Raw genomic sequence first — 16,970 nt, 5'->3', positions numbered from 1 at the left:
TAAACTATGAGCTGCCTTGGGACACCCATTTAGCATCCGCAGTTCACCAGTCATATTCCAATTTTCAATTTCCAATATTCCAATTCCAATTCCAGCCCCTTCTTTGTGGGCACTCTGAGCACTCCACCGGTCTGCCACCTTCTCCTACAATCTACACCAGTGTTATCCTAAGTAAGCACTATAGTAGCATAAATCCATTGTATAGTGATAGCATACATATTGAATGGTATTAGTATATACCATGCTCAATAGATGTACCTACTGACAACAAACAGCAGAGAAAGACTCAGTAATGCATTTCTGAAGTGAAGTAATAACATTTCAATGATGTTCCTTCTAATGGGTCTCTCTAAATTGTTGACTTGGGTTAATGTTAAATTGTAATGAGGCTGGTTGATTTGTAGATACCAAAGCAGTACTTTGGAGAAAGCAGTAAGTAATTCCAACGAGGCAAGTTGATGGTTTTATATTGCATTGACCTTCACACTTATAATTACATTCATAAATCTGAACTTGTCAGCTAATCTTTTTAGGAGTGTCCTTGTGCTGCACTTAAGCTAAAAATTATTAACATTGAGAGAAGTGTGCCAGTGTAGAAAATGTATGTTTGTTTGTTGAGTATTATGAAAATGTGACAGCCAGACTTTAGAATTCTTCACCTTGATGAGATTAACTGCTTCAGATTCTTAAAAGTTCTGTTCACTTAACAAATTTAAATGTAAAGTGCAGATGTTAAACTCAGCACAATCAGGATAGATGTGGCGAGGGGTAATAAAGAGAAACATCAATTTTGACTCCTGGCACCAATGATGGTATCATTACCATCAGCTTTAAGTGAGATTAAGTTTTGAGGTTTGTAAATAAGGCCCAGGAGATAAAATCTGTCAAATTGACCACTCCAGTGGGCCAAATGGTTTGTTGCTGCCTTCGGCCCTTGTAGTCCCAATCCCTCCATCAAGTTGAAATTTTTCCTTAAAATACTAGATTCCTATTGTCATAATGGAAGAATAGAATAGCCTATATAGCCTTTTAGAAAAGACAAAAAAAAAAGACTTGCATTTATAATGAAAAGCCTTTCATTACATCACGATGCCCCAAAGTGCTTTACAGCCAATGAAATGCTTTTGAAGTTTGTTTTTTATTCATCCATGGGATGTGGGCACTGCTGGTAAAACCAGCATTTATTGCCCAGCCCTAATTGTTCTTGAGAAGTGGTGAAGTTTGAACCTCTGCAGTCTACGTGGTGCAGGCCCACCCACAGTGCTGGTAGGTAGTGAGTTCCAGGTTTTTGACCCAGCGATGATGAAGGAACAGTGATATATTTCCAAGTCTGTCGGGCCGATGGGTGTCTCACCCACTAGTTGGAGAACTGACAGGCAACCCCTGTCAGTTCCATGTGGGTGGCCCTGTGAAATCAAGTGCCCTTCAGGCACGTAAGTGGCTACTGCTGGGCCTTTTCCACTATTGGGTTCAGATGCAAAGGCATGGGTGGCTTTCTGTGGTTTTCACGATGCCAAGTCCTTTAATCAGGCACAGAGTGACTGAAGAATATATGTGGCTTTCCAGGGGTGCGGGAAAGCCATGTGGTCCCTATTTAATCACTGAGCCACGATTAAATTGAGGTGAGCTCAGGCATAATGGGTGTCAATTGGCTCATTGACATCCCACCGCCAGCGGCCGGGAATCCCGGGTCAGCCTTAATCAGGGGAGGTTTTGCTGACATCGGAAGACTGACGTGGGCCCCCTTCTGCAGTTAAGGCCGCCGTGTTTTCTGCATCCGCAGCAGGCTGCATTAAATCCAGTGTGTGACTTGGACAGGAGCTGGAAGGTGGTTATGTACCCGTGCACCTGCTGCCCTTGTATTTCAAGGCAGAAGAAATCACAGGATTGAGGTAGGGCTGTCAAAGCAGCCTTGGGGAGTTGCTGTGGCACATCCTGTAGATGGTACATGCATCAATGTGCACTGTTGGTGGGGTAAGTGCTGGCTGTTTGAATTTGGATGTCGAGCTTCTTAAGTGTTGTTGGAGCTGTACTCATGCAGGTGTGGCAGGTTTTCCATCACATTCCTGACTTGTGTCTTGTAAGAAAGCAGAAAATCTCTGGAGACTCAGGAGCTGAGTCACTGGTCATAGAATACTCAGCCTCTGACTTCCTACTGTAGTCAAAGTATTTATTTGGCTGATAAAAACAAAAAACTGCGGATGCTGGAAATCCAAAACAAAACCAGAATTACCTGGAAAAACTCAGCAGGAGAAGAAAAGAGTTGACGTTTCGAGTCCTCATGACCCTTCGACAGAACTGGTCCCACTGGAGTGGTCAATTTGACAGATTTTATCTCCTGGGCCTTATTTACAAACCTCAAAACCTAATCTCACCTAAAGCTGATGGTAATGATACCATCAATGGTGCCAGGAGTCAAAAGTGATGTTTCTCTTTATTACCCCTCGCCACATCTATCCTGATTGTGCTGAGTTTAACATCTGCACTTTACATTTAAATTTGTTAAGTGAACAGAACTTTTAAGAATCTGAAGCAGTTCTGTCGAAGGGTCATGAGGACTCGAAACGTCAACTCTTTTCTTCTCCGCCGATGCTGCCAGACCTGCTGAGTTTTTCCAGGTAATTCTGGTTTTGTTTTTATTTATTTGGCTGGTCTAGTTAAGTTTCTGGTCAAGCAACTCACAGGATTTTGATGGTGGGCTATTCAGCAATAGTAATTTTTAAAAATTCTTTTATGGGATTTGGGCATAACTGGTTAGGCCAGCATTTATTTTCCACCCCTATTTGCCCTTGAGAAAGTGGTGGTGATCTGCCTTCTTGAACCACTGCAGTCCATGTGTTGTAGGTACATCCACAGTGCTGTTTGGAGGGAGTTCCAGGATTTTGACTCAGCGACAATGAAGGAATGGCAACATATTTCCAAGTCAGGATGTTGTGTGACTTGGAGGGGAACTTCCAGGTGATGGTGTTCCCTTGTGTCTCCTCCTTGTTGGTGGAGGTTGTGGGTTTGGAAGGTGCTTTCGAAGGAGCCAGTTGGTGCAGATGAGTTGGTGCAGTATATGTTGTAGGTAGTACAACTGCCACTGTGTGCCATTGGTGTGATGGATAGGGTACCAATCAAATGGATGGTGTTGAGCTTCTTGAGTATTATTGAAGCTACACTCACCCAAGCAAGTATAGAATGTTCCATCACACTCCTGATCTGTGTCTTGTAAATGGTGGGCAGGCTTTAGGGTGTCAGAAGGTGAGTTACTCACCATAGAATTGCCAGCCTCTGATGTGCTCTTGTAGCCACAGTATTTATATAGTTGGTTCAATTCAGTTTCTGGTCAATAGTAAACCACCACCCCCCCCCCCCCCCCGGTTGTTGGTAGTGGGGTATTCAGCAATGGTAATGCTATTCAATGTCAAGGGGAGATGGTTGGATTCTCTCTCGATGGAGATGGTCATTGCCTGGCACTTGTGTGGTACGAATTGCCATTTGTCAGCCTAAGCCTAGATATTGTCCAGGCCTTGCAGCATTTAGGCATGGACTGCTTCAGTATCTGAGGAGTCTCGAATGGTGCTGAACATTATGCAATCATCAGCGAACATCTCCACTTCTGTCCTTATGATGGAAGGAAGGTCATTGATGAAGCAGCTGAAGATGGTTGGGCCAAGGATACTATCCTGAGGAACTTGTGCAGTGATGTCCTGGAGCTGAGATGACTGACCTCCAACAATTACAACCATCTTCCTTTGTGCTAGGTATGAATCTAACCAGCAGAGAGCTTTCCCTCTGAATCCCATTGACTCCCATTTTGCTAGGGCTCCTTGATGCCACACTCGGTCAAATGCTGCCTTAAAATCTGTGACAAACACTTTAATCATAGAAAATGGTTCACCTTCAAGGACCAACAACAATGCAAGAACTCTGATTGCCTTTACTGGAAGAGACATCCATTTACAAGAAAAGGGAATTAAGCAGTTTAAAGAAGCTGGAAACCTCTTGACCCTGATGGACTGTGTACAAAAGGGGTCACATGGTAGTTTATGGCTCTAGGGGGAAAAAATGCCTGGAATTGTGTTTAAAAGTTGGTTTTGGTTTTGCTTTGAGAAGAAGGACCAACTGCTTGTGAAGGAAAACAGCAGCCTTTTTGCATTCCAGAGCCAGTCCGCAACTGTAAGTGATTATAAGCTGCTTCTAAGTTGCTGTACGTGCTGGAATTGAGTACCTCCAGGTGGTCTTCGAGTCTGCCTGAAAAGCAGTGCAAGAGTCATTGATTGTTTCACAGATCAGCGCTGAGACAAAACTGCATAACCTGGACATCATTTCAAGGACTTGATCATCTTTCCTTTTCCCTTGAACCATTGACATTTAACCTTTGGCAAAATTCCTCTATTTTTATTTATTTTTTGGTATATGTGTGCGTGTGTCACTTAGGATATCTTGAAAGAGTAATTGGTATACTTTCATATTTCATACTGTATGTTAATAAGCTTTGCCTTTCTATTTGACAAGACTGGGTTTATAATAAACTAATAAATTTGTTGTTTATGGAAAGAAGCCTGGTTAAAGTCGCTTTTATTCTGGGTAACAACAGTGAAGGTAAGCAATTGGCCATTTTGGTGAGAGAATCAAGCTTTTAAACTAATGGTATGACCTGTGGAGTAGTGGGGCTAGTCAAACTACGCACTCCTCCTATCCCAGTCTTAGCATATCAAGGGCAGCCAATCTCACCTCATCTCTTAAGTTCAGCTCTTTTGTTCATGTTTGGACCAATGAAGTCAGGTGCTGAATGGTCCTGGCGGAACTCAAACTGAGCATCAGTAAGCAGGTTATTGCTGACTAAGTGCTACTTAATAGCACTGTCGCTGACCCCTTCCAGACTTTGATCTGCTATTTGATCTGCTATTTGAGTTCAGGACATACCTGGGCAATTTTTCACATTTCCAGTGTTGTAGTTGCACTGGGGCAGCTTGGCTAGGGGTGCCTAATGTCTAAAGGTAATGCCTTTGAATGGCAACAGGAGGTGGTTAGACTCTCTTGTAGGAGATGGTCTTTGCTTGGCACTTGTGCCATGAATATTACTTGCCATTTATCACCTCAAGCTTGAATGTTGTCCAGGGGCAGCATTTCCACCTCGGTGAGCGGCCGCGCGCTCAACCCACTCAGGCATGAGTGACACACGATGATGCCGGACGAGCATCCCAATGTCAACGTGCATCTGTGTGGTAGTTCGGTCGGCATGCACGCATGGGAATTGGCAGCATGCCCACTGACAATTAGAAGGCCTATTAAGGCCATTAAAGCATTAATTAAGTTAAATTTTTCACTACCCGTCTCACCTTACAGTTGGTGGGCAGGTGGAAAAGTCAAGTGGTCTTTGCACTTTTTAGGAAACCTCTTTCACAGGCAGGATGAGGTTTCCAACAGCAAATAAAAATAAAATAAAAAATTTTACATCTCATTCATAACATGTCCCTGCTTGTGTGACAGAGTCACATGAGGGGCCATGTTTTTTAATATTTAAAAATTCTTTATTTTTGTTTTTCAGAACTCTTCATGTGAGGCAGCTCTGTGCCTAAGGGAGCTTTTCCAGCGCGCATGCGCAAGGTTTTCTGCTCGCCCTCCTCCCCCATCCCCCCACACAGGCAGTGCTGAGCTCTGTAGCACACGTTTCATGCTGGGCGGGCCTTAATTGGCCCTCAGCATGAAATCGCGGTTCAGCCCCGATCGCAGGTGGCGGTTGGCTTCCCGAACACCCCCACCCTCCCTCCACCGAGCCTGCCTGACAAGGGCATAATTCTGCCCCAGGTATTGCTGTATGCAGTCATGCATTGCTTCTTATCCGAGGAATTTCAAATGGAACTGAACACTGCAATCATTAGTGGACATCCCTACTTCAAACCTTATGGTGGAGAGAGTAACATTGATGATTCAGCTGGAGATGGTTGAGCCTAGCATTCTTCCCTGAAGAACTCCTGCAGCAATGTCCTGGGGCTGGGTGCTTGGTCTCCACTAACCACAATGAGCTTTCTTTGCGCTAGGTATGACGCCAATCAATGAAGAGCTTCCCTCCTGATTCTCCTTAACTTCAATTTTATGAGAGCTCCTTGATGCCTTGCTCACTCAAATGCTGCCTTGATGTCAAGGGCAGTCACTCTGTTTACCTCTGCAATTCAGCTCTTTTTGGGCTAAGGTTTATGGTCTCTGTTTGGACCAAGACTGTAATGAAGCCTGGAAATAATTGGTCTTGGAAGAACTGAAACTGAGCATGGGTGAGCAGGTATTGGTGAGTAAGTGATAGCACTGTCAGCGACACTTTCCATCACTTTGGTGATGAAGAGTGCTTTTAAAGTGTAATTGTAATTTGGTTGTATATAGGAAATGAGTAGATTAAATGCACTGTAAATTCCCTTACTATTTAATTGGAACAGTAAACTGTCTGTCTAATTTGGCCAATTTAACAGAAAAACAGTTTAAATTTAATGATATGTGTGTTGGTGAGTTTAGAGTAATTGTGTCTTTTATGTTCCTCAAAAGCTCTAAAGACAGCATAGAAAAATCATCATATTCAGATTGGCTAATTAACAACAGCATTGCTGAGCTTGTAGCTTCAACAGGTCTCCCAGTGAACATCAGTGATGCATATCAAGATCCACGGTTCGATGCTGAAGTGAGTATCTCTTCAAACTAGGTCTCAACATCACTGTACAAATTCTCGTGTTTTAAGGGAGTTACTTCTGTGAGGTGCTGTTCCCTTTTACAGCGTATTTGCTGGATGCTGATCTCTGTGATACCACTGGGCTCCACTGTATAAGATCCAATTGCTACAGAGTACATTGGAGAATCTTCCTATATTTAGAAGGGTACAAAGATGGAACCTGAATACAGATTTGCTAGACCTACATTTTCATGGGTGGCTTGCCTGAATATCAGGTTAAACTAAGGAATGCAATTGATAAGAGGGGGGACTTGTCATCTGTCATCCTGTAATGTAAAATTATCTGAAGTTGTTAACAGCAGTGATATCAGCTTAGTGTTACAGAATTAATACAGGTCCTCTGTGATAATTCCATATTTATTAAAAACATGTTACTAAAATATTTTGAAAACAATCTAAATAAAGAAGTCCATTAAAATCCTTTTGGAATGCTTCAAAATAAGCATTATTTTAAAGATCATAATGGGTATGATAACTTTAGTTGTATGCTCAATGGCAAAGGCTTCTCATATATCCAACCTTTCAATCTTTATCTTATAGACACAATAGCTGGTAATATTCACATTATAGGATTAAACAGAAGAGCTTTCCACCTGAAATAAAGCAACCTGCTGGTGTATTCCTAGTTTTTCAGTGACAGAAGAATAATTACTGTAGGCCATGTGACTTAAGCTAACATCTATGTATCACTTTTATTCAAAGTTAAAATTCAATAGCAAAAGAACACTCAGCACATTCTACTAAATTAGAACTTCTATCCCCCATGAACCCTGCCACCACCCCCCCCAAACATGTGCTCATCAAGATGAGCAATGTTTGCTCTGAAGAATGGAACTCTTCCTGTTCAGCCATTCAGTGATACCACCAAGTGCTCCTAGGTCAGATATATCATAATACAATGAAGCTTCCTCTATTGTCTGAACATACTGTGGCCTCAAGTTGAGAAGAGCACCCTCTACTGCATCAGTGTGACATTTTTTTGCATTTCACACCTGCGGTCCTGTGGCATCTGAGTGAGACTGCCAATTATTATCAGTTTTGTGTTAAAGCCCATCCCACAAGCAACTGGATTGAAATTTCCCCAGCTAAATCTGTACAAAACCTTCACAGGTAGCAGACAGAGAAGACTTTCCATCAACCTGGGCTGCATCTGAACTTGGAAAAAGAATAACTTGCATTTTATAACACTTCTCATGACCTCAGAATGCTTCAAAACGCTTTACAGCCAGTAAATTACTTTTAAAGTGTAGTCACTGTTAATGCAATGAAACGTAGCAGTCAATTTGTGCACTGCAAGGTTTCACAAACCATAATGAAATAATGGCCAGATGATCTGTTGGTGATGGTTGTTGGGGGGTAAATCTTGGTGAACTCCCCTTGCTCCCCTTTGAATAGTGACATGAGATTTTTTACATCCACCTAAGGGAGTAAGTGCTACTTAGAAATAATAGGCCTGTATCTAACCCACTGTGCCACACAGTTTACAGCATTTAGCTTCCACTTCCTTAGTTCACAAAGTGCAGGTTGAATATCCTCTATCCATACATCTGAAAACTGAACACATCTAAAAACCAAACTTTTTTTTGAACAGCTATGCGGTTAATTTATGTAGTAAAATGGAGTGCTATGTACCTTTAAGAGAATGTAGTTAATCGACCACATGATGTGTCAACCAATTGCCACACAGCATGGGCTACTTTGGTAACTGTGTCTAGGGCAGGAGGTGATTGAAAAAGCACACATGGTGTCAGTGATCTGCTCTTAGTTCCAATAAACCACCAGTGTTTATACTGCAGGTGTAATAAGTGTTAACAGGTAGGAAATAGGGTGTGTGAGAGTTGGAAAATGGAGAAACGACCTAGAATTGCAGACTATAGCTAACATAGGCTTAGTATGGTAATATAAGTAGGCCTAGATCTACAATATGTACGCTAAATCCGAAAACCGAAAATGTCTGAAACTTGAAACACAACTAGCCTGATGGGTTTTGGATAAAGGATATTCGACCTGTAATATAACGCACAACATTTTACAAACTCAACTAATAACCCTAAACCTGCACAAGTATTTGATAAGCTTATATGTGAACTGAGACTACCCCATGAAGCCTTCATGTATTCATTTATACAACAACCAAACCAGAAGAGCTGAAACCTGGCAGGAGGCTGCCAAACATATTTCTAATATGGAGTAGTCAATGAGTTCCTCATCATGAGATAATGTTGTAGGTATTTGCTGCTCATCAACCAAAAGATACAATAAATACCTGGCTGACATTAGTTTGACAGTCTCATAATAGACACTAAACTCAAATCAATTCACATCTAATTCCAAGTACCTTTTATATTAAATTGACTAATTTCAGCAGCCTGTTTCCACAGAATCTATAGGAAGATTTTCTATAAATGAACCTTGATCCTTCACAGGATTAACTTGGATACAAATACAGAAAGGGTTTAAAGACAATTCTGTTTGCCTGTAACATGTCAAAACATCTACTTCTCGGTATATAAATGCGCAAATACATGTTTCTGGTCTGTCACAATTGACTTGAATTCTGCCATTTAAATTACCCTATGGGAATTTCTGGCTTGCAAGAAGTTCCTGTTTTAAAACAATTTTGTGTAGCTACTAAACAAAATTCTCTGACATTCAGATTGGAAGGAAAGCTACATTTGTTAATTTGAGCCACTCATCTATTTTAAAAAATTATTCCTCCCGCCCATTGCTTCCTCTTGGTTTCTGCAGGACGTGCATGGTTGCAGCTGGGAGAACACATGAATGACTTGCTCCCAGCTCCAATAATGCTGCTCCCAACCAGAATTAGGAGATGTATGAGGGTATATGTTACTTCAGTAAAGGACTCAGCAGAAATGAGGAATAAAAGTCTCATAACACTTTGGTTGCAAATATTAGTGCAAAAAATAGATGGATATTTTTAAAATTTACATTGCTTTATTTACAGAATTCTGGAGAGATATTTGAATGTAGAAGTACTGTTAAATAAAAAGGCCATTAACAACTTAATTTTTCAAATTTCTTTTTAAAAAAATACAGCTCATTCAATTTTCTCTCTTCCCATCCTGAAAGCTGTGATTCATGCTGGGGTATAGTTCAGTGGGTGCTGATACCATCTGATACCTTACAAAGTGGTCATTTGGCTTGTGTGAAACCAGACGTTCCAAATAGGTTATTTGATTATGAGTGAAGAGGGGAAATCAGGGCTGATAAACCGCTTCCCATCTTTATGTATACAACTGGGGACACTGGATAGTGAACAGGAGCAGAAAACCTGTCTGATTTATTTTTATTCAAGGACACCGAGGTCAATGAAATTAGCTAACTACCCACAAGCTGCAAATTGAACATGGAGCCTTCTGTTCTGTATGGTTCAGTAATACACCGACCTTACCAACTCAATCAAACAAATGTTCAGCTGACTTTTTAAAAAAATATATATATTTTTTGCCTTTCTTTATATATTAAATGGCTAGAAAGTAGAGATCACAGATTACCATTAAAGAGGACACACATCTGGAACTTTAGTTTAGAATACCCAAGCACAAATAGCTAGTTATAAATTCCACTGTTTGACAAGTCTATATGCAAAAGGATTCAAAAAATGTAGTCCCTGTTTTAGGATTCTCTGTTAAAATAAATGAGAATGTTGACCTATACTACACATTGCCTGGACAATATTATAGTTTTCATGATAAGCCCCTCCCTCCCCCATAAACTTACATGCAATAAAAAGGTGGCATATTGAGATCAAAAATATCGTTAATCACTGAGTGACATGACATATTTGTTCCTTAAAGCCGAAAAGATGTTTTATTCTCTAGGTACTTTGCATCTTAATACCCCTAAATATAGAACATACAACAAACTGATGCAGTATTAATGTCACATTATTGCTTGACCAAATAGTCATAATTCATAGCACATCTTTAAACGTGGGGAATGCATTTAACTATATAGATGCTGAGGTAATTTTATACTCATAATCTAATATGAAAACAGTTAAATAGTATTACTGCTTGCTTACTTAATGCTCACTTACTTTGCCTGGATTTGTACATGGATCAATTCTGATTAAGTGCCCCACTATGCCAATCTATTAGTTGGTACCTTCAGAAAGTTTGTTGTCTGATTAACTTCTACTGGGAAGTAATTCTATCAGTACTCAATTAAGATTAAATTCTGACTTTTGATATCAAGCACACCTTTTAAATTAACTTCTTTGTTTTTGCACCTAGGCTGATCAGATTTCTGGTTTCCATACCCGTTCAGTCCTTTGTGTACCAATATGGAACAGTGGCCATCAGATAATTGGTATGTGTTTAGTGATTCCTTTAATTCATTTTAAATTAACTTCAACATTTGATTTGATGAGTTTTCAAAACTAATATTTTCGAGCGGACAAGTAGCAAAGAAGAAAAACCTCCAGGTGGGACAGGTACAGAGTACATTCTAGCACTGCCTGTCATGCTGATTTCCCTCTTCCGTATGTGGGTCATTTCAGCAACTCTCAACCAGGCTGTGTGGGTAGCAGGATGAAGTACTATATGAAAATTGGACATCCTTCCATGGAGAGGAAAGGAGAGAGAAAAGAAAAGCTAGCCCTGTTTTGGTTCCTTCTTCCTCCTTAATCACTTTTTCCACTAGTTGATGTTAGAGGACTACTGGGGACTGACTTACTTCCAGATTGTTCTATTCTATTTGATAGAAACACATGTGAGCTGATCAGCATATAATGAGAACTGATTAATCTAAACATAAACAGAGTTGAAAACAGTGTGTTGGAGCACCAATGATGCATGCCATGGAGGGGTGGTGCCAGAGTTCACAATTTCTCCTGGAGATGCTGCCAGGTCACAAAGGAGACTCAGCCAAGCAGTATCCATGCACTTTCCACAGATTAAACAAGAAAAAGCACCTTGCCCACTCACATACATGATCAGTGGATGGTTTCAGAACCTATTGGTGAAGCCCTGTTAGCAGGTCCCAAGTGCAATCTTTCAGCAATGTATGGTGTCTATTACAAGGAAATGATAACAAGATGAAGGGAAGAAAATATGAACTCCTTTAAAGAGCAAGTATCATCAATCCTTTTTTTAAAAAAAATTAAAATAAAATAAAGTCTGCAAAAATATGAAAATATTCAGATCAGTTGCCTTAATGTTAAGATGATTTATCATCCAATTCAGTAACTCGGGTCAGGAACCGTCATGGGCAGGACGGTGAACCAACAAAAACTCCGTTGACTTTCAGCAAGAATTTGGATGGGACCGGAAAATCCATTGCAGCTTATAAGGTTTATGAGTAACATTCATTTGACTTTCAGGTGTGGCACAAGTCCTCAATAGGCTTGATGGGAAACCCTTTGATGACGATGACCAGCGGCTATTTGAGGTAAAGAAATCAGTTACTATTTTCTTATCGCGAGACCAACTAAGTATTTTGTAGCACAATAACTATAGTGCCAACATTTCGATTTAAAACCAGAGAATTTCATTGAGGCTACAACTGTCAATAATTAAAATCGTAGAGATATTTCCACAGCAAATTTAAATTCTCAGGAGTTATCCAGTTGTGGCAGGCCACTCAATCCATCTCAGTTCATCCCTATATTTTTAAATTACATTCACCCTGTAGCATGTAACCCAACACTTGAATGAATCTAAAATTTTCACCTCCTCCATTTTATACAGTAGATCATTCTAAATGTTGATCATTTTTCGTGTGAACATGTTTTTCCTTGCACCTTTCCTAAATTGCCCCTTCTTCAGTTTTAACCTAAATCCCCTTGTTCAAATGCTTTGAAGTAATGATCTGGATTTACTTATCTATTCTGCCTATTTCTATAAAATTCCCTCCTTTCAAAGCAAAAGAGCACTGATTATATTCAGATACTCACCCCTTAAGGTTATCATCTCTTCACTAATTGGCCCTTGCTGTTACAAAGGATTTCTTGCTGTTGTGTTTAATGTCTGATGCTACACTCATTCCAGGTACTGTAATGACTTTCTAAACGCCCCTTTTAATGTGTTCCATGTGGAGTGTAAAATGGCTACTGCCCAAAACCTTTATTCACATAAAATTACATTGGAGGTCACATGACTATGTCCAGCCACAGTGTACAAAGGTAGTTATCCAAACGTCCTCTTTTCATACAAAGAAAAAAAATGACATGTTCTATCATTTGCAAGTTACTCAATATACATGGTCCATAAAGAAAATTATCGTGCATGAACAGAAAGCTACTTGTTCTTTCTAGTCTGTTCCAATTTCGTCTGTCCCACATACATTGTATTTATAATGTCATTGCCTCTCTGGAGAATGTCTTTGCCATGGTGAGTGTTGCTGCTGTGGTATTTGTTGCTGTTAATCCGTTGCATTTTTGGGGAACAATTGACCTCTGGGACTGATGATCGTTCAATTCCTTGTGCAGTTGGCAAAATCAGATCTGCCTTCTCAGTCTGTCTGCTGTGAAGGAGGGGCTTCTCTGGTTGCAAGTAGATGTCTATGGTTGCGACGTTACCTCCCTTTTACCATGTACGATCAGCATCTCTACATAGCTTTCAAATTGCAAAGACTTTTATTGGGTGTGTTGAATGTTTGCACTCTGGCTGGCTTTTCAATGCTCATTCCTAGCAACGATTTGGCAGCTTTATCAAAGTGGAATTTGGCTTTCTGTCATTTCACTTTGATTTTGCCGCTCCTGTTACAACTTCTGGCTTCAGTAGTTTTTAGTTGTTGGAAGAATAGTCAGGGTATGGTGTGACATTAATCACTGGACTGGACTACTTTCCATGTCTTCCGTAGTTGTGTTTCTCCACTCTAAGATTGCTTTGTATACATATGTGTTGGATCTACTTGATTTTTTGGTGATCCCTTTGACAATTTTCACCTCTGCCTCAGTCTTCCCATTTGACTGAAGTAAGGACGGAGATGGGGCCATAACCTCCGAGCTCCCCAGTGTCAGATTTGAGGGGTAACCCAAAGATGTGCTGGGGACTCCCTCTCAGAAGTTCCTAGGTAAGGCTTTGCAAGAGAATTGCCCAACAGTGCACACTTCCTCTGGACAATTGCCCTGTGCTGGGAGCCATCCAAAAATGCGGTTTAAATCGCAAAATTTGGATGACTCCATAGGGTTACACCGATAGTTACTCAGAAGAGGTTAGAAGAATTAAAACCTCTTCTAACTTCTAGGCAACTATTGTAAAGTCCCAGACCGACCCCACGGGACTCGCCCCACACCCCTGACTCCCTCCACCCTACTGACACCCCCTGACCACCACCACCACCCCACACCCCCCCGCCCCCCCGCCAAACCCCCATCTCTGAAACCCTACCTCCCCCAACCCACAACCTCCGACCCCCCAGCCCCTGGACCTTCGACCACCTCCACTTCCCCCCCCCAGACCTCTGACCCCACCTGTCCCTCCCCACCCCAACCCCTGGACCTCCAACTAACCCCACCCCCAAATCCTCTCCACTTACAGTAGACACTTACCTTCTCCCTGGCCTGTCAATTTCACCGGTCCTTTAAACATACCTGCTTTACAGCAGCAAGTGTTGTAAAAAAGGGGCGTGGCCTCCTTGAATCCACCGGAGCTGTGTTTCGCTGGGGCCTGTGAGGCGTCTTTTGATGCAGGTCCCAAGCAGCTCTGGCGAACAGAAGGATCAGCGTAATTTTCAAGACCTGGTAAGTGTGCACTTATTTCTTCTAATTCCTGTGGGCCAGCACTTTCTAACTCTAGTTGGAAGATACAGTCCCCATGATGTGTAGTATTGAATTTCCCAATCATTCACAAAGTGCCCGAATTCTTCACTCATGAACTAATTGCCATTGTTGCTCATCACGATTTTGGGACTGTCATGACAACTGAAATGTGCTTTCATGCATTCTATAATTTCACTGGTGATCGTTGCTGTCAGCTGGTCTAACTCCCAGTAGTGTGAAATAGTTATCAGTTGTGACAAGGTAATCTGTACCAGTGAGAATGAAGAGGTCTACTCCAAGCTTCACCCATGGTCTGTCTGGGATATCATGAGTTATGGCAATCTCTAGCTTACTTAACTTGATGTTCAATTCCAGTACCGCACTGACTGATATAGTCCTTAATTCCATTGCTCAAGAGCACTTCTCTTCTCAATGTGGAAGGTTACCAAGCTTTTGATTTGTTTCAGCTGAGGTGAGGTAGTTTTGCTTCGTGTCCACTATCTGGAACTGCAGATTTTTTTCCTGTTATGTTGGACTCTCAGCTCAGTTTGCCTTCCTGGGGTGAGCATCATTCCATTATATAGCCTCAACTTTACCTTTGAAGGCTTAATTTTCAGATTACCATCGTGAGCATCTTCACACAGGCCTGCAAGGCTCATGATCTTGCACATAGCACCAGTGCCTATCTGAGAAGGTTCACTTGACTTATTCCTGGGATGAGGGACTTATCTTATGAAGAAAAGTTGAACAGGTTGGATCCATACCCATTGGAGTTTAGAATAATGAGAGGGTGATCTTATTGAAACATATAGGACCATGAGGGGACTTGAGAGGGTGGATACCGGGAGGATATTTCCTCTTGTGTGGAAAACAAGAACTCGGGGACACAGTTTCAGAATAAGAGGTCTCCCTTTTAAGACAGATGAGAATTTTTTTCTCTGAGTGTCATTAGAATGTGGAATTCTCTTTCCCAGAACGTAGTGGAGGCTAGCTCTTTAAATTTATTCAAGGCTGAGTTAGTCTGATTTTTGTTATGCAGGGGAATCCAGGATTATGGGGGTCAGATGGGAAAGTGGAGCTGAGACCACAACAAGATCAGCCATGATCTTATTGAATGGTGGAGCAGGCTTGAAGGACCAAATGGCCTACTCCTGCTCCTGAGTCCTATGTTCCTATGACACTTCACAGTAACTTGAGGCTTTCCTTCGGCAGTGATCATTTCAATGGTCACAAACCATTTTTTTACTTTGAGACTTGAGGGTGCCAACCAGTTCTAGGATGTAGAGTGATTCTTTAGCATGAGTGACCAACATCTCTCCAGCAACCACCTTTTTAGGCTTGCTTTTCTTATTTCGAGCAAAACACTTGCATGCGAAGTGATTCAGCTTCTTAAAATTAGAGCATTGCTTTCCCCATGCTGGACATGCTTCGTTTTCATTTGTATGGTGTCCTCCACAATATTTACATCCTGATTTTTCTGCTGGTCCGTCTGTAAATTGTCCTTCCTTTTCTCCATTTGCTTATGCTTGGAAGAATTGGACTGCCCCTCAGCATAGTGCAAAACCTCATTAGTTCTCCCATCAATACTCTTCAGTTGATGATTAGCAACCTCAGAGCTTCTGCACATCATTAGTTTTCTTGAGAGTAAGTTTCTATTCTCTCAGCAGATGTGCTCTCACAGCATGATCCTAAGACAGCCCCATCTCTAATGAGATCATCCCTCAGTTGTCCAAGCTCATAAGATTCAGCTACATGTCTCAGTGCAGTCACATACTGATTAAAATTCTCCGTCTCTTCCTGAGCTCTAGTGTTAAACACAAGCCTGGATATTCACCACGACAGGGAGGTTCTCTGTCGTTGTGAAAATCCTGGAAATGGCTGAAATATCTCTGACCTACCCCTGAATCTAGCATTTCCCATCTTTGCGGGGGGCAGGACTGGAGTCAGGCCGGAGTTTGCACATGCACAATTTGCTGAGGCAGCTGACCATTTCAATCACCAGCTCCCTCCACTGAAGTGGGATTTTGGTAGGCCAGGAGTGTGAAACTTTGTGTGTGCAGATTAGAAAGCTAAGAGCTGGTCCAAACTTGGTGGATTCGTTTGGATAGCCACACCCTTTGGAGAGGTAAGGTACCCCTTCAGCTGGGGTCCTGGGGCACGTTTAAGAGAGGTAAAACACCCTTTGGGCTTGTTAAAAGTGAACATGATTATGCACTTTTTATGCACAAATTCAATGAAGCTTTCAAGGAACTGTCCAGCTGCCAAGGAACTGTTAAAGATCTGTCCAGCTGTCAAACCTGCCCAGGTAATGTCAAAGCTGTCCAGAAGGTGTCAAGCTATCAAAACTGTCCAGGAAGTGTCATAGCTGTCAAGGAATTGTCCGAGGATACTAGGTGAGTTGGCATGGATGAGGTAAGGGCAAAGGGTGGCAGCATGGATTGGCATTAAATTGGCATAGGGGATATGGGGGCAATGGGGAGTGGGCAGGGGGCACTAAATTGGCATGGGGTATGGAGAAAATGGGGATGGGTAGAGGAG

The 16,970-nt window shown here is 41.6% G+C and overlaps 1 protein-coding gene across 1 annotated transcript in view; it reads left to right on the top strand.

Moving 5' to 3' along the window:
• pde11a (phosphodiesterase 11a) overlaps window positions 1–16,970 on the top strand; it is a 390,201-nt gene that overhangs the window by 226,628 nt on the left and 146,603 nt on the right. The window contains exons 6-8 of the mRNA XM_041200136.1: window positions 6,526–6,658; window positions 10,963–11,038; window positions 12,051–12,118. Coding sequence (XP_041056070.1) covers window positions 6,526–6,658; window positions 10,963–11,038; window positions 12,051–12,118 — 277 coding nt within the window. The remainder of the gene's footprint in view (window positions 1–6,525; window positions 6,659–10,962; window positions 11,039–12,050; window positions 12,119–16,970) is intronic.

This window comes from Carcharodon carcharias, chromosome 12 (genome assembly GCF_017639515.1).
Source record: "Carcharodon carcharias isolate sCarCar2 chromosome 12, sCarCar2.pri, whole genome shotgun sequence".
Taxonomy (NCBI): Eukaryota; Metazoa; Chordata; class Chondrichthyes; order Lamniformes; family Lamnidae; genus Carcharodon; species Carcharodon carcharias.
The sequence above is the reverse complement of the archived record's forward strand: the minus strand, read 5'-3'. Positions and strand labels throughout refer to the sequence as shown.